Source organism: Primulina huaijiensis, chromosome 9 (genome assembly GCF_012295235.1).
Source record: "Primulina huaijiensis isolate GDHJ02 chromosome 9, ASM1229523v2, whole genome shotgun sequence".
NCBI lineage: Eukaryota > Viridiplantae > Streptophyta > Magnoliopsida > Lamiales > Gesneriaceae > Primulina > Primulina huaijiensis.
In genome coordinates, this window is record NC_133314.1 from 19,029,530 (window position 1) to 19,047,995 (window position 18,466).

The 18,466-nt window shown below is 35.1% G+C and overlaps 2 protein-coding genes across 5 annotated transcripts; both read right to left on the bottom strand.

The window, feature by feature from the left end:
- Positions 1-6,374: 6,374 nt before the first annotated feature.
- On the bottom strand, positions 6,375-9,339 carry LOC140984817 (ubiquitin-conjugating enzyme E2-23 kDa-like). Of its 2 annotated transcripts, XM_073452456.1 has the most exons (7): positions 9,123-9,339; positions 8,896-8,975; positions 8,167-8,281; positions 8,014-8,066; positions 7,777-7,905; positions 7,256-7,303; positions 6,375-6,751 (listed from the first exon to the last, which is right to left on the bottom strand). In XM_073452456.1, exons 1-7 carry the CDS (start codon positions 9,320-9,322, stop codon positions 6,621-6,623), a joined length of 756 nt encoding a protein of 251 aa, XP_073308557.1. In that variant the 5' UTR covers positions 9,323-9,339; the 3' UTR covers positions 6,375-6,620. The 2 variants fall into 2 exon arrangements, with proteins under 2 accessions (XP_073308557.1, XP_073308558.1); XM_073452457.1 differs by lacking the exon at positions 7,256-7,303 and having other exon boundaries at positions 9,123-9,334.
- Positions 9,340-11,483: 2,144 nt separating this feature from the next.
- On the bottom strand, positions 11,484-18,235 carry LOC140984750 (histidinol-phosphate aminotransferase, chloroplastic-like). Of its 3 annotated transcripts, none has more exons than XM_073452359.1 (11): positions 18,107-18,235; positions 17,239-17,268; positions 16,899-17,155; positions 16,279-16,362; positions 15,997-16,151; positions 15,807-15,904; positions 15,328-15,436; positions 13,212-13,369; positions 12,950-13,092; positions 12,718-12,858; positions 11,484-11,780 (listed from the first exon to the last, which is right to left on the bottom strand). In XM_073452359.1, exons 3-11 carry the CDS (start codon positions 17,133-17,135, stop codon positions 11,649-11,651), a joined length of 1,257 nt encoding a protein of 418 aa, XP_073308460.1. In that variant the 5' UTR covers positions 17,136-17,155; positions 17,239-17,268; positions 18,107-18,235; the 3' UTR covers positions 11,484-11,648. The 3 variants fall into 3 exon arrangements, with proteins under 3 accessions (XP_073308460.1, XP_073308458.1, XP_073308459.1); XM_073452357.1 differs by lacking the exon at positions 17,239-17,268 and adding an exon at positions 17,269-17,332 and having other exon boundaries at positions 15,328-15,454; positions 18,107-18,204; XM_073452358.1 differs by lacking the exon at positions 17,239-17,268 and having other exon boundaries at positions 15,328-15,454; positions 18,107-18,191.
- Positions 18,236-18,466: the final 231 nt, after the last annotated feature.

Below are 18,466 nucleotides of genomic sequence, written 5' to 3' on the forward strand. Positions count from 1 at the left end.
AATATGTGAATTTTTCTCCTCTTGAATAAAATCAAGTTAGTACGGGTGTTATTCGAGTTGTTGGCAACACTTGAGACAACACCTGCAAAATATCATTAACAGTTCATTGAAAAGGATTACATCAGGGAAAACAGAAACATCAGAGAACCTAACAGAGCAGAACATTATCAACATCAGCATCAGCTTAAGTTTGAGTTTGAGTTGCATCTTCTCCCTCTTTTTGTCCAGAATGGACAACCAAGTTCTCGTACTAGACTAAATCAGCTTTGGTCCGTAATCACTTACCAAACTTACTGAGATAATTGCGTCCAAAATCATTTCAAAATAATTTCCAGAATTGAAACCCACATCGATTTAACACCACTGAAACATTAAAAATCACAAATATTGGATTTCTAGTCAAATCTGGAATTTAACCGAATTTTCTTTGTTGAAATAATCAATCCCTTTTTGGCTCAACAATATTCACAATGAAGTGTAAATGCATGTCCTAATTATGCCTAATAACAGAATGAAACAAAAATAGAAACATGCAAACGAGTATGAAATATGTTTACAGATGAAGTGTTTTCGCAAATGTTGGCAACATCTCCTGACAACATGTCCAATTCCAAAAATTTTGATTTTTATGCACACTTAGAGACTTATTGACTTTATAACCATAGAAGTGGTAGCTCCCACACTAGAAGAACGGTCTTCTTTCGGACTCCTCTAGGTAGCTTTTTCTAATTTCTTCTATTTTGAATTCTGTATTAAATTCAGAAGAGGTAGCTCCCACACTAAAAGCACAGTCTTCATTGGACTCTTTTAGATAACTTTTTCCCATCTTTTCTTCTGATACAGAGCATATGCATAATTGATTTGTCTTTTTATTCAATCTTTTCAAGTCACTTTTCGTATGGGACAATGTCATGGAGTACATGATCATCCTTCAACTACATTGTGATTTAATCAGATTATTAATCATATCCAAGTGTGTTACGTTTAGATAGAACATGAAATTGTAAATGCACCAGAAGATTATGCAACATTGTGAAAACACATCATATAACAGTATGCATGCACATGCAGTATGCCTAAGTCCTATAAATGCACATGCAGATGGGGTGTTGTCTGAGATGTTGTAACATCCGAGACAACATCCATGAATGATCAGATTGCACACATGCTGAGAGATTTCCTAAGGTTGGAGAATCTCTCAAAGTCTAATGCTTTAGTGAATCTGTCTGCCAATTGGTTATTTGTACCAACAAATTCCATTCGAATCAACACCTTTTCTACTAGATCTCTAATAAAGTGATGTCGAATGTTAATGTGTTTAGTTCGAGAGTGTTGTACTGGATTTTTTGAAATATCAATTGCACTCGAATTATCACAGTACACAACTAAGGTTTCAGTCTTAAGCCCATAGTCTTTTACCATTTGGTTCATCCATAAAAGTTGAGTACAACAACTTCCAACTGCCACATATTCAGATTCAGCAGTTGAAAGTGAAACACAATTTTGTTTCCTACTATGCCACGAGATCAAATTATTTCCAAGATAAAAGCATCCCCCAGAAGTACTTTTTCTATCATCTAAATCCCCAGCCCAATCAGCATCTGAAAACCCTACTAAATTTGAGTTGGTTTCGTGTGTATACCACAATCCTAAATCAATTTTTCCTGCAATGTAACGTAAAATGCGTTTCATAGCTTTTAAATGAGAAATTTTAGGATTAGATTTATATCTAGCACAAAAGCATACACTAAACATGATGTCAGGGCGACTTGCTGTCAAATAGAGAAGGCTACCTATGATGCTACGATATAAGGTGTTGTCAACATTTTTGGCAACATCATCTTTGCACAATTTTTCACTCGAGCCGATAGGAGTTCTCATGTGTTTTGTGTTCTCATTTGCAAATTTCTTAATCAAATTTTTAGCATACTTACTTTGACACAAAAAGATGTCATCATGCATTTGTTTAATTTGCAAGCCAAGAAAATAACTCAACTCACCAACCATGCTCATTTCAAAAGTAGATGACATACACTCAACAAAATCATTAGCATGCTTTTGAGATGAAGAACCAAAGATTATATCATCAACATAGACTTGACAGATAAGAATCTCACCTTTGGACTTTTGAATAAAAAGAGTTTTGTCTACCTCACCTCGTTTGAAGCCAATTTCAAGTAGATATTCTGTCAATCTTTCATACCATGCACGTGGTGCTTGCTTCAAACCATAAAGTGCCTTCTTCAATTTATAAACATGATCCAAATGGTGTGGATCCTCAAAACCCTTAGGTTATCTAACATACACTTCCTCACTCAAAATTCCATTTAAAAATGCATTTTTAACATCCATTTGAAAAAGTTTGATTTTCATGTAGCATGCAATAGCTAGCAAAAGTCGGACTGACTCAATATGGGCCACAGGAGCAAAGGTCTAATCAAAATCAACCCCCTCAACCTGTGTGTACCCTTGAGCAACCAACCTTGCTTTGTTTCGAATGATGTTTCCCGACTCATCATTTTTATTCTTAAAAATCCATTTTGTACCAATTATGTTACCACGGTCAGAAGGTGGAACCAAGTTCCACACATTATTTCGAACAAATTGCTCAAGCTCATCATGCATTGCATTAATCCAAAATTCATCTTTTAAAGCTTCATGACCATTTTTAGGTTCAAAATTGGATATAAAACATGAAAATCTTACCTGTGAGTATGTAGAGCTCATGCATATAAGTCCAGCCAACTTGCGATAATCCACTCTCTCTTTCTTTCGAGTTTGGACTTCTCCATGCACACTTCCAATTATTTGAGATGATGGATGGTCTTTCTGAATTTTATTTGGAATATTCTGTCCATCATCTACTGCATTATCATCGCTGTGTGTTTCTTTCTCAGATTCAGTGACTTCAGTGTTACGTGTTGTGCTAGATGTTGCAACATCTGGGGCAACATCTGCATTTTCCAGTATGATTTGAATTTCCAGTAGGTCTTCCATATCATCTTCAGCTGTTTTCTTTTTCAGATCTGCACAGTCATAAAAAACAACATTAATGGATTCCATAATAGTCCTAGTTCGTAAATTAAACATACGGTAAGCTCGAGTATTAATGGCATATCCCAAGAACAAACACTTATCACTTTTTGAGTCAAATTTTGCAAGTTGATCCCTGTCATTCAAAGTGTAACAAACACAACCAAAAACATGAAAGTATTTAAGATTAGGCTTCTTTCCCATGATGATTTCATAAGAAGTCATGGTTGAACCACTTCTCAAATGCACCCTGTTTGAAATATGGCAAGCCGTATTCAGGGCCTCTGCTCAAAAACGCTTTGAAATACCCTTCGAAGCTAGCATCACCCTTGCCATTTCTTGCAACGTCCTGTTCTTGCGTTAGACAATGCCATTTTGCTGTGGGGTTTTTTGTGCTGAAAATTCATGTGAAATTCCTTTCTTGTCACAAAAAGATGAGAATGAAGAGTTTTCAAATTCCTTACCATGATCAGTCCTGATCTTTCTCACCTTTAAATTATGGAAGTTCGTAATTCTTGTGACCAATTTTTTAAACACACCGAAGGTGTCTGACTTTTCCCTAATAAAGCTTATCCAAGAAAACCGTGAAAAGTCATCGACACATACAAAAGAATATTTCTTACCTCCAAAGCTTTCGACTTCCATAGGACCCACAAGATCCATGTGTAGTAACTCCAGACAGCATGTTGTCCCAGATGTTGGCAACACTGGGTGCGACATGCGAGTCTGTTTTCCTTTTTGACAATCTCAGCACACATATGGTATTCCAGATGAGAGATTAGGCATACCTCGTACTGCATTTTACTTACTCAAGTTCTTCAAGGTTTTGAAATTTGCATGTCTGAGTTTTTGATGCCAAAGGTCAAGTTCGGCGATTTGCACATGCTTGCATGAAAGATTTTTCCCCTAGTTGATAGCAATTATCTGAAGACCTTGTACCTGTCATAATGCACATATTAGTTTTATCGAAAACTTCACAAGTATGTTTATCAAACTTAACAAGCAAATTATCATCACACAATTGACTTATGCTTATCAAATTTGAATTTAATCCTTTAACATGAAGCACGTTGTGGAGCTTTGGTAGTCCTTCAACATTCAGTGTACCCTTTCCAACAATTTTTCCTTTAGCTCCCCCTCCATAGGTCACTCTACCACAATTTTGTTCAACATAATCGATGAGATGTTCTCTTGAACCTGTCATGTGGCGTGAGCTTCCACTATCAAAATACCAATGACCTGAAGTGTTAGTTTTCAATGAAGTATAGACAACATTACAGTGGGTTTTTACCTTTGGGACCCAAATTTGTCTTACTGTAGGTCGATGGTGGGAGGTGTTGCGGGAAATGTTGGACAACATTCGGGGCAACATCCGACTCGACTTTTGATTCATGCAGTCATCCCTGAATTTAAAACAGTAGGGCCTGATATGTCCAGGCTTAAAACAGTAATGACATACATACCTGCGTTTTCTCTTCGTAGGGATAGGTGCAGCAGGTTGTCTTTTCGGTGGAGAGCTTTTGATTGATGACTTGGATTGTGGTTGTGGAGATGTATCAGCCTTTCCTTTCACAAAAATAGTCGACTTGGAAGATTCACCAATTTCAAACACATTGTTTTTGAAGCCTAAGCCTTTCTTGTCATCTCTTCCCATCAAAAGTATGGACTCAAGCTTGGATGTGCTCGTATTGAACTTTGATAAAGTTTCAGTTGCCTTTTGAAGCTCTTCTTTGGTCTTACCCAGTTCTAAGTCCTTTTTGCTCATGGCAACCACAGCTTTTAGATCAGTGTTCTCCTTCATGAGACTTGAGTTCAACTTGTTTTTTTCGGTCCAATCTTCAAACAACTCCTCATAAAGCTTTTGTACACTCTCAAGAGTGATTTCTTCATCATCAGCTTCCAAATCATCATCCGCACTTGAGTTTCCCGAGGCTGTGGATTTTAAACAAATTGATTTTTCGCAGATGTTGCGGCCATGTGTGGCAACACCTGAAGGATTCACCTGCAGCCAGCGTCTTCCTGTCAATAATGCAGTCAAGGAGGTGTGCATTTAAATATTTCTGTCAAACAAAACAAAAACCAGAATCAGCACTTAGCATATCAAGAGTAAGCTCTGATACCACTTATTAGGAATTATATTGTTCGACAGATACCAGAATAGTAAAAATATCAGACTAGGATGTAAAATCGCGAATTTGTGTTTTATCAGAATTAGGTGTTGTGCCAGATGTTACAACATCTCGGACAACATGCAGCGGAATATTATATTTTGTAACACAAATTTACGTTAAATAAATAGATGGACAAGTTTAAATATGCACAAGTATAAATACTTGTACGGTGCCTTATGGCAAAAATTAATCACTAGAAAACCAAATCGTTTACAAAAAAAACCTATCACTAGTGATTTTCACGAAAATCAATTTCCTCAACACTTTGAGAAAATAAAGCTTTCTAAAAACAAATAACCAGAATAAAAACTAAAACAAGAAAGCTAAAAACGTGATGCCAAAAAGGGAATCCACGAAAACGGTCTTCAGCCAACTTCTTCACAAATGTTGTCTGCAGATGTTCCCAACATTCACGGCAACACGTTATTCCCACTCTTCAAACATAGCACGTCTCTTGAATAGGATTTTCTATGAAATTATGAACGTGCACAAGTGTGTGAATTATTGACCTAGGAAGAGAGAGCTTCAATGATGTCCTTGATCTCCTATTTATAGATGTAGACTTTTATCTTCACAAGGAAACCTATATCATAAAGAAAGTAAGAGTTTTATTAGAAATAGACTCTATTTAAACATTGATATCATATCTCTTTAAATCATTCCAATAAATATCATATATACAAGATCTTTATCATAAATATAATATCTAGAAAAGACAAACTCAATATTCCACATAATCTTATCAAGAATGAAATTAGATTTAAGAAAGATATTATATCACAATAAAATCTTAACATAATTATCTAGAAAAGCAAAACCATAATTAAATATTAAATATCATATGAACAAGGAAGAATAATATTAGGGAAATTATTCAAGATAAGAAATCATATCAATTAAATAAAGAAAATATATTTCCCTTCAGTGACTCAATCACACAACGTATACCTTGCTTAACGAACTCCAAGCGAATTCAGAAAAACTCGAACCAGTTTCTGAATTGAAATTATTTTGTTCGACAGTACTCACCTAGCTTCGACATATTTATAGAGTTATTTCGACTTCTTGTTTGACTAAACCTCATTCATTAGGTCCAAACCAAACGAGTCGATCTAAAGTCTGATATGAAAGTCATACCATGATGCCAAACTTGAGAAAGAATATGAAAAATTCGACTCGAAATGGTCTTCTGAACCCAGTTATAAAATAGCAGATAATCTCATTGAATGAAACACAATACATTTACACAATCATGGTTTGTCCATACATTTGATTAAATAGGTAAATCAAACATGTTTGAATAACGGTACAACTAAATAATTTTGCTATGTGCAATTTCAAAGGATCTTGATCTTGAGGGTGTAGCCAAGAGCGTCATATGCAGAATCCAGGTGGATAGTAACATGATTAGGAAAGCTATGGATCCACTTTCCCGACTACTGCCTCGTCGCTAGAGTCGTATTCTTCCTCACTTAGCTCATCATCGCTAGACTTTTCTTCTGGTGCAGCTCCTATATCTTCTGGCTTGGCATATTTAAGACAATATTCTGGAAAATTCGCACACGGGCGTCACATTCATAAGATGTTATTGATGTAAGAATCTAATATCAAGAAAACGTCCAGGTATATTATCTGGTTATGGTAGAGGCAAGAAACAAAAAAGGTGGATCTGCTAGGGGTGAACTCGCAACAGTTAGAAAAGAACTTCCCACTTTCAACAGAAAAAGGGATTTCAGGTGGGGGATTGAGGGAGGAGATCACTCAACTAACATGAATTTTAATTTATATATAATTATTTCCATTGTGACATCCTAGATTTGCCCATATGTGTTACTTTTTCGTAAAAGAAGATCTATTTGTGTTCCAAGATGAGAGGAACTTGACTTTGGAATTTGGAACCTTCATGTTCTACTCCATCACAATGTTTCAGAGCAGCGGCGAAGCCAAGAGGATGAGCAGTGGGAGCCATCCCCTTCAATGAAAGAAAATCCAATTTCATGTGTAACGTATTCTAATAATGTAAGTTTCACCGGTCAAAATATATAAGTTACCATCATCGATCCACAAAATTCTCAGGTCCTTCCGAATTTTAGAGTGAACTGTAAAAAACAAAGCATGGGAAGCATGAAGTGTCACTGGATAAGACAATAAAAGTTCTTGATTAAATCAGGAATAACAATTCCACTCACATGGATCGTTTCCCATTTCAAAACATGGAATGAAATCATCAGGAAGACCAAATACCTAAAACGATAGGCTCGAACGGAGATAAATTTGTAAAATTAATAGAACTAAACATGAGTTCCAAGTGTTGAGAATGATTCTGAGATCATTTGCCTTGCTTTGTATTGGAACAATAAAAAGAATATTCCAAGCATTGTCCAGAAAATAAACATCAGATAGACTTGAAAACTTCAGAGCCGCTCAAACCTTTTTTTGGTAGTTTCGAACTTCAAGCAACAGTATGCAGAGAAGAAGCCAAGGGTATTTCTTACTTTTGATCTCGGTAGACCGTATAGAAACAAGAAAGCATTAGACATTTACTAATTTGTAAAAGTGAAGCTTTTGGTACCTTTGACTTTTTGTTCATAAGCACTTCGGTCACGCATCATCAAAGCTGCCGCCTCCCCATTCAAAGGGTCCGACGGATTAGGATACAAGAGAAGTTGCGGCAGAAATACCTCAAACACATTCACTAGGTCTGTCGAGTATGTAGGCAGTTAGAAGCATCCTTATCTATTGATATTTACATCAATAGCTAAAAAACCTACAATTTGCATAGGCAAAATAAACTATACTAGTGAATTACCGAACATGGGGCTCCAAGTCTGGTTAATAACATCTAAACAAACTGATCCTGACCTGAATTTCCATAATCCACAAAGAATACTCTCAATATACACATAAAAATTTACTCCTCAGTAATGGGAGATAATCTAAACTTCAAATATATGTTACTCACATTTCATCCACATTTGGGTGGTAGATCTTGTTAATGAATCCTATAGATGGAGATTTGTATGGGTAAGCATCGGGAAGCTCCACCCTTACTTTCCAAACTCCGCCGAGGTAAGGGCCTAACACATTTAACAGAGACGAATTCATTCCAAGAAACAAAATGAAGATTCGTTGGCAGAAGACTGATCTCAACTTATACGAGCCAGGTAGTCAGTCAGTTGAAAAAAACTTCAACATTTGTGCAATTTTTCCAACCACACAACCACACAAATCACATTATTACCATAGTTAAAAGATAAATATTAAAAACTACGAATTACTTAAGAGCTATCAATTTTGAAGTATACATAACAACCCAAAAAGTACCACCCTCTTTTCTTTTTCCATTTTTTCTCAATTGCCACACAATCTTAAGACATGGTCACGGACAAATGATTTATAGATCCCAAAGATGAATGCAAACAACATTTTAAGTAACAATTAAACATTAAGAATTAAAAGCTAAATAGAATAGTTACTTAAATACTGTTATGGAGTACACAAAACACAAAAAGTCCTCCTCTCGTTCCTTCTTTTTTTCTATCCCAAACATGGAACAATAAATTTCAAAAACTGCAAAGTCAACAAACTTAGATTAAGAACGAAATAAAAGAAACCCAACAATCAAACACCACAAAATCTTCATTCAAAAACATAAATATCAACAACCAGAGAGAAGGATAAGGAAATTTACTGTCTTTAGGTCCATGGAAATGCACATAAAACACCTGCATCCCATCATTCACAGTCTCCACCTTATAATCACTCATCATCCTATTTCAAGAAGGAAAAAACAAACAAAAACAAAATCCTGCAAATAATCATTTTCTTGAAAAAAATGCAAAATCATGATTTTTTTATTTAAATAAAAAAAATCAACTCCGCATTACAAGTAAAGCCAAAAAAAACATGAGAAATTACAGTTTCATTAAATCCATCTCACGCCTCTTGCTCGGAGAAGACATCGTTAATCTACTGACTCTTGCCTCTATTATCTTGATTTTTCTGGAGAAAGAAATAGAGAGCAGAATTGCTTGTTCAACTGTATAAAGCAAGGAACTTTTAGAAGAGCATTGATGAATAAATGGAGAACACCAGAAGATATGCGTGTGAACTGACATGTGTATAATGTATAATAACTAAAATAAAATCATGTTTCAAAAAAAAAATGTAATAACAGTTAATAAGTTTCTATTCTTGAACTTGTCACATATCATCGAAAATCCATTATTTAAAAATTATATAAAATTAATTAAATTTAGAAGACTTGAAAAAAAAAAATCTTGTCTGATAATGCGATTGGACGGGGTTTGTAATCCTCGTCCTCGTCTCCAAATTTCATCCCCATGCCCATAATTACAGAGATCAAATTTTTATCTCCGTTTCAAAAATATCAAAGGAGCAAGAACGGGAACGGCGGAGACTCTCTGAACCCGAACTTATTATTATTATTAATGGTATTAATATTTGCAAAAAAATTAAAATTAATATCAATATTAATAATATCAATATTATTAATATTTTCAAAAATATTATTATTATATTATATTTTCGGAGCGAATTCGGTGATGAGAATAATATTTCTATACATGTTTCCAACTATTTTGGAGATTAAAAAAATAACTGAATCCGAAAAAATAAAGGATCACCTTCTTCGATTCGGATTTTTCTCATAAAACTTCGAACCCTTAAGAAAAATTATCATCCTAATCTTAAGCCTCAATCAAACTTATTAAAATAGATTTTCAATTCTGTAATAATAAAATAATGACTCCTCGCCCATAGCATACAATATATGGGCCCCAATATTTATTCAAAATTAAATATGTTTATTTGATTATGAAGAGCTATTTGTTATAATTAGAGTTTCAAATTTAAGACCTAGTTTAAAATTTAAATTTTGGTGGCAAATGAACGAGAAAGATCGGAAAATTTGTGTTGTATATAAATTAATAAATATATTAATGCAGACGTGACTGTAGTCAGTTGAATGGATAGCCCAACCAATCAGTTGTATAAATTTTTATATTTATTTTATATTATATGTGCATGTGTATCTATCCCATAGAGTGATAGACGAACATGATTAGTGGACATCATATCAAAATTGAGTAGAGTTATCAAAACATGATTTTTGAACTGTAGTGCGATTTAAAAATATTGGAGTTGCACTATTACAACTAACTATAAATTTTAGTAAAATTTCAAGCGTTCGGTTTCACAATCAGTATCATAGTTAATGTCATAATTTCGATTAGTATTGATTACAAAGAGATCAATTATTAAGAAAAAGGCAAAAACTTGTGTGAGACGATCTCACGGGTCGTATTTGTGAGACGGATCTTTTATTTGGGTCATCCATGAAAAAGTATTACTTTTTATGCTAAGAGTATTACTTTTTATTGTGAATATGGGTAGGGTTGACCCGTCTCACAGATTAATATCCGTGAGACGGTCTCACATGAGACTCACTCTAAGAAAAAAATTGTTAGAGTTATAATAATTATATATGTTGTTTGGGCAATGCAAGAGAAGTTTTTCAAGTAAAAGCAATTCCTTCCTTGTTCTTTGGCAAAAATTATTTAAAGAAAACTGCGTCAATTCAAGTTTGGCAGCGCCGCCCACAACCTTTGGTGAGCACGAAGTTACCGGATTCTCTCATATAAATAGAAAATAACACCAAATATATTATATTTTAGTGGTTCAAAACATATGAATGATCTGATAAATCCAGACACAAAAATTTAAGTGAAATCCTTTCATAAACCAATTTTTTGTTACAAATTTTTTTACCTAATCCACGAAAAATATTAGTTTCTATTTTCAAAATATTTTTCACTATAAAAATATCATTTTTGTTATTTATGTTATGAAAAAACATTACGTAAATCAAAAATATTTTTTTACATATGTAAAAAATGTATTATACAATATACAATAATTTGAATGAAAAATATTACTTTTTACGACTGATATGAATCATGTCGACCCAAGTATATCTGCTCTTAATCCTCCATTTGCTGAGTGCATGATGTTACATTTTGTGTCGCTGGTAGAATAAACAATATTTTTTGGTCCAAACGTAAACATAAACGAAAAACCACACACAAAGGAAAAGTTTACTCAATCAATGTCAGTTTACTCGGAACCATTTACAATGAGTTGGGTGCATGAACCAACCTATAGCATAGGCGGCCGCCACACAGTTTAATACTCTACGTTATATAATTAACTATATGAATGCTTTTAGATAATCATGCACCACAAATTTCATTCGAACTCGAAAATCACCACAAATTTCATTCGAAATATTCGAGTAAGAGTTTCTTTATTTTCCAAGGGGAAATAAATCAAAATGCACATTTGCCACAGACATTTCTAGTGCAGCTAAACAACAGTAACATTGAAATGTAGAAAACTTTATCCAAAAGGTGTAAATAGGTCCGATCAATAGAGGCGTTTGAGACACTCCATTAAAACATCTGTATGCTCCGGTTTGCCGACAGAAACACGGACATAACCAGCCAACTCTTTGTTGCTGTAGTGACGAATCATCACTCCCATTTTCGCGAGGTCTTCCTACAAGGAAGAAACATGATTGCTTACAATTCATTTATTGGGTCAACCATCTTTGTAACTGGTAGAAACTATACTACTCAAATATTTCAATTTGTGCCAACAAAGTGCCAATCGTTATGCAACATACACAATCACATGAGACAATCTCGACGATAGTTCACATGAGACAATTGCTCCAACTCGTGATGTAGCAATCAAAGAAGTGAACTTAGTGCTCATACCATTTGTGCTGGGGACGACGTAAAATAAAGTCTAATTGTTCCATAATAGATGCACAATTGAATCACTAACATTTCTATAAATGTTTATTTAGCCAAGAAAATTGAAGTTTAGGGTCGTCTCAACACTCTCATGTAAGCATGATAGCAGGAGCAACTTAAAAACATATGACTTTTAACATTTTTGACTTTCTTATGACCGCATATTAGCAGAATCAATTAAAGCTCCATTTCCTGGTATTCATGATGGCTTTATATTTATACTAAATTGATGAGACTAGTCGTGCAAACAGATCGAACTATAATGCAACTTCTTTGAGTTGGCTTGAATTTGAATCGAAATTATCCAACAAAAGCGAAGCTTGAAATGTTAGAATATAGTCGAACTGAATCCCATATTATTTTATTTGATTATTCGTAAGTCTTTTGCGAACTTTAATACATCATTGATATTTTCATAAATATTTTAAAAATTATATGGTCTCACAAGCTCGAATCAGCCTTTGCTTAATTGGACTCGATGATTAAGTTCGTATAAAATGAATCAAAGAGAAAATAGAGTTCCAAATCAAATCTACTTTACCAATCATTATCATATATTAGGAGCTCTCATGACAGAATTCTTGTCTAGCAACAGAAAGCTTGTGCAAGTTAAGAGCCTTTAAGAGACAAAGACATAACGTAACCACTGGCATTAAACACAAGTCAAGGTTTCGTACCTTCAACTTCTTGGCATCCATATCAGACTTGACCTCACAAAGAATGAAATTAGAGTGGCTTGGATATGGATTGAGAAACGGCACTTCTTTCAAAAGTTTGAATAGCCTATCCCGTTCTTGCACCAAAGCCACTTTCACATTCTGGCACACATTAACGGCATTGAATTATATAAAGATCCTATTATAAGATATAGGTAAAGGTTAATCCCTGTCTTTTGTTGGTTCCCAATACCTCAAGATAGGCAGGATTCTGTAACGCTGCACATGCCGCAATTTCAGCAGCAACGGACACGTTATATGGTTGCTTAGCCCTCCATAAATATTCTATAATGCTCAAGGGAAATGCTCCATATCCAACTCGAAGTCCTGCTAAAGCTGCATCACCAAGATGTCAATTGTGATTATCAGCTCAAATTTGGATTTTTATAATGCAAGTTAAGTTGGGAATAACTTGTTTTAGTACAACACGAAACTCTTTAAAGGAGAAAAAATACCAGCTCGTTTGCTAAATGTTCGAAGCACGATTAGATTCTCATACTTCTTGACCCATCCCATCCTAGACTCAAGTCCTGAGAATTCAATGTACGCCTCATCCAGCACAACCAATATTGGCAAATTAAGTATTTTTTTAAGAGTTTCATCATCAATTATGCTGTCAGACAAAAGATACGTTATGATATAGTATACATGAAAAGATGGTTAAAACTTAGTCCACAAGGACCCATAACAGCGTATAGTGTAGCATATCAAACGAATACGTTGCAGTAGTTAAGCACGACATAATTCTAATACTTGCTCCACTAAAAACTTGAATAGGATACCGATGAATTTCAGCAATCCACCAATGAACCCATATGTTAACCACCAAAAAACGCTTTACAATACCATAAAAGCAGTAATCTATTACTCAGTTCTCACTTCCATAAAAAAAGTAGATATATCTTCCTATCCTACTTTTATCTTTTGTCTTTTAATTTACTTATATGCTTAGGTACCACTTGGTTTGTATGATGGGATAAAAGTAGGATAGATAAATAGAATTCTCTCACAATCTGTGTAATACACTATCTATTTCCTGCATCTCTTCTTTGTTTTTTGGTTAATTGACCTCCGATTAAACGAATTTTTGTTACAGGTTTTTGCAACTTGTAACTTTTCATTGTAGAGTACTTGATTTTGTTGCTACTACTCTGGTTTCTTCCCAATTATGTTCTGGGCTTTAGATTTTTTTTGTTTAATTGATTCAATTTTGTTTAGATTTGCCCCTTGTCATTCCAAAATGCCGACTGTCTTCCTCGATCTTCAGCCTTCACCGCATAATTCCTTCAGAATTAGCGTGTACTTGCGATCCATCTTCTTAGTCGGTTTTCTCGAACAATATCAACCTCCTTGGCCGTTGGAGATGAGTCAAGGCAGCGACAATGAGGAAAAGCAGCTGCATAAACCCTAGCTATGCAAAATGATGAACTGTGACAATGGCCAATTATGATTTTGTGTTTTTTTTTTTGGAAGCACATTATGGCTTTTAAGCAAGGAGGATGAATGACAGTGATATAAGAGCATAAATGTAAATTGTGTACCAATGTTATGAATACTGTATAAAATAGATAAATAAAGATTTAAAATGAGTTTATAATAGACTACAATTGACTTCTATAGCTACTTGAGTAAAGCGAGGACGAATACAAAGTAGTTGTTATAGAGACCCATTGTGCAGTCACGCAGGCACGGGCCCGGGCTCGGGGCGTGACAGAATGGTATCAGAGCCGATCACCGGCATGGAACACCGAGAAATAAGTGTTATGCGGGACAAAGTGTTACATGCATGGGAGTCACCTCTTGAACCTGCGGGCCAAAGTACTACATGACGGGAGCCACCTCTTGAACCTGTAGGAGCCACCTCTAGATTCTCGGCACTAGTGGATCGAGTGGTCAGGCCGCGACGAGGACTTCGCGTTCTGAAAGAGGGGTGATTGTGATACCTCTTGTTCCACATCTTAAAAATTAAATATTTAAAATGAGTTTATAATAGGTTACAATTGACTTCTATAACAACTTGGGTTAATCATTTTCGTAAAGCGATGACGAAAACGAAATAGTTGCTATAGGGGCTCATTGTGCAGTCACGCATTCGCGGGCACGGGCTCGGGGCGTGACAATAACCACCTCTGCCAAGGGTTGCCACATCACATACACATAGTACTTGGTCACTAACTTTGGTGTAGCCAAAAGACACACCAAACATGAGATGTGGAAACAGAGCCTTAAGGTCTTCTAGTTTCCACCTTTCAAATTGATATTATATTGAGGAAAATTTCTGCAAATAGAGCTCATTCAAAGTTCACCAAGAAAGAAAATGCATTTGATTGCTTTGCCATTGGCGCAAAACATGGAGAGAAAAAGTTAAAACAAAAGTCATGGGATGTTACTGCACACAAATAATTTAACAAGAGAGAATATGCTTAAAGTGGGCACTGATTCAATGAATGAATTATCGAAAAAATCCAACAAGAAACAAATATTTACACGAGACAAATTATCGTCACAGGAAAAGTTCAAGCCCCAAAGAAGCAAAAAAGGCAGAAAACAGTAAATTCAACACAAAAGTACCTTCCATCTGGATTATTAGGCGAGGTCAGGAATATACACTTTGGCTTCTCTTGCTCAACAACTTCAGCAATCCGCTTAACATCCAAGCTGAAGTCTGACTTCCTGGGTACTGCAAAACAGGAAAAGGCTAGAATTAGCCCATAAAGATCATGGGAGAAAACATAAAGATCATGGGAGAAAAACATAAAATACATGATTGAATATATAAGATTGTCAAATACTTAATCAAGTAAACAGTATAATTCGAAAAATATGAATACCAATCTACCATAACATATATCTATCATCAATTTCTATTTACAAACATAATTTTGCGTTGGTTCACCAACATATGCAGGCCATTTATCATAAACTCATCAAAGGAGAATATTTCGAATAGCTGGGAGAGAGACTTAGATGAAGTACACAAGGATCCACATAAGATGGAGGGAAGTTGACTCCCCAATTTCAGACTCCGAGCGAGATTAAAAAATACCTACCCTTGATAACAATTGCATCATTAACAGATGCATCAAACTCATACATTGTAAACGTCGGTGGGCAATCCACTATTTTTTCACCAGGGTCTAACACACATCTGCAGCATCAATCAATGCTTAGAGAAATATATCAAGCCATAAAAGACAACATAAATATAAAATAACCTTTACAAAGGACCATGCCACAAACCTCATTATCAAATCAATTAATTCATCTGCACCACATCCAGCGAGGATATATTCAGCCTCAATACCAGAATCTTCAGCAAGTGCTGCTCGTAATCGACGACTTTGCGGATCGGGGTATATATAAGGGAATCTCATTGATCCCAACACTTCAAAAACCTACAAGAAACTGGTAATTTGTAAAAAAATCCAAAAAAGATGCATGCACGAGGGGATAAACTTATAAAGATACATATCCAAATCCACAGATGCATAAAACAAAGACTTTATGCAGCATTAGCCATACCTCCGGCGGAGGACCGTAAGGGTTTTCATTCGCATCTAGTTTTACAATGTCTTCAGGCTTCCTACCAAGACGAAGGGACAAAACCTGGCACAAATACAATTCCTTTTTAATCCAAACAACACACGAAACACATCATTAAATCAAATGGCAAATAAGTTCTCTAGGAAAGAAAATCAACTAACAAACATTCAACTGCCTAGAATCAATCAGATTTAACAAGTCTATTGCATCAAAGATGTATGAGAATGGGATATACTGGGATTATATTTATCTCACACGTTATACCATTTGAGAATGGTGAAATTAAGTACTCATAGTTCATTTTGACTACACTATTAAATCAGGTGCCATCAAAGGAAATTAGTTATTATTAAAAAAGTGAAATAAAAATCAAAACCAACCGATATTGCCGGCAAACAATATAAAAATGCGTAGGATACACCCATCTTTACCATAGTCATCATAATCAACTATAGTGCAATAATATTGTGACTTCGCTGTTACTCCAAAGATGAGAGCTTCAAATAAAATTAACCAAAAGAACAGGCAAAACAGGAGAACACAAATTTATGAAACCATGCAATACATTTAACTGGAAAAAATGGAGAGATTTCACCTACCTCAAATGGAAGAATTGGTTGATAAGGGGACAATTTACGGAGGTGGGGTCTAATAAAAGAATCCCCAGTCGATGAGAAGCCACAATCCTTTTGACCATCTACTTTTATAGAATCAGGTAACACAGAGGAGGACATAAACCTAATTTTACTCCGTCTAAATGAACGAGAACTGCGAGTGGGCTTTCGTGTGTCAATGCAAATATTTGAAGTGTTGCAGAATAAATCAATCACGCCCATGTATGATTATTCACTTCCCACTGACAAAGACAAGATGAGAAAGAATTACCAAAAAAATAAAATAACGAGTGGTGTGCACCAATATGTACAAGTGAGAATATACCTTTAATAGTGCGATAGATTAAGCTCTGACCTGTATATCGTGGCCCGTGAGAGTAGTAGTTAGTGCTTGCCACAAGTTTTATAGAGCTAGCTCTCTGGCATTTTTGTTATGTGTGCACACCGTAATAGAATTTTATGCACAATTAAATGCAATTGAACTAACTAAAAGAAAGAAAGGCAAAATGACTTGAAAACTGAACAAACAATGACTATTAGCATGCATCTAGCGATCGTTTGGTTCATCGTCATTGAAATCAAACTGTCCGAGGCCACAGTTGAAAATATAGTAATCAAACAAAAGAGTGGTGTTAGCTTTGAAAATATTCCGCTATGAATTCTAAATCCATAATTCATCATCAAATGCTCTACTTACATGTAAAGGATGAGCTTAAACCTCTGATGGGATGAGCTTAAACCTCTGATGGGACCCTAAAAAACCTTCCTTTTTATTTTCTCGAAAAACAATGTTAGCATCCGTTGACCATAGTGGTGAATTCAAAAATTGAGAACTTCCAAATGCCCAACCTCAACCCAATCCTTCAAACCCAATCACAACATAGAAGTGACGTTAATAAGTCAAAGGGAAAACTTTTAAATTATTCAGGATTCTTTTCAACCAGTACATCAAACACACTACCAAAAGTCCAAGAATCCTAGCAATTCGCGTTTTATAGTTCTCTGGAAACAAACGACCTTTTATTCCTTTCCGAGTTCTAACCATTCCCATAACAAGCACGCGTTCCCGTGAATTTAAACAAAGAATCACTAACAGTAAATTAATTAGTAGGTCCAGACTGGAGCAAATTCACAAGGATTCGACGAAGGAAACTTTTTTTGTAATAAAACTAGAAAACTTAGTTTGAACATACTCTAGAGTTCAGAATCCTCTCCAAAAATCCGCTGATTTCTACCAGGAGTTCCCCGTGAATCTTGCAGCTCCAATGGTGGCTAGTACACAGTTTCCAAATTGTTTTGGGCTGTTGGCTGTTAGCTTTATTTTGGGCCATTAATTTTATGATTGTTTCACATTTCCTTAAAAGAGCCCACTGACTAGGCCCAAAATAATTTCGCCGCCTCTGAAAATGGATCTTCTACGCGGACTAATGATATTTACACAATCTTTGACTTATTTATTTATTTTTTCATAATATTACCCTAATCAATTACTTTCTTTTTTTTCTTGATTCATATATCTATTACTTTCCTTTATTATAAAATTTTGATCTAAA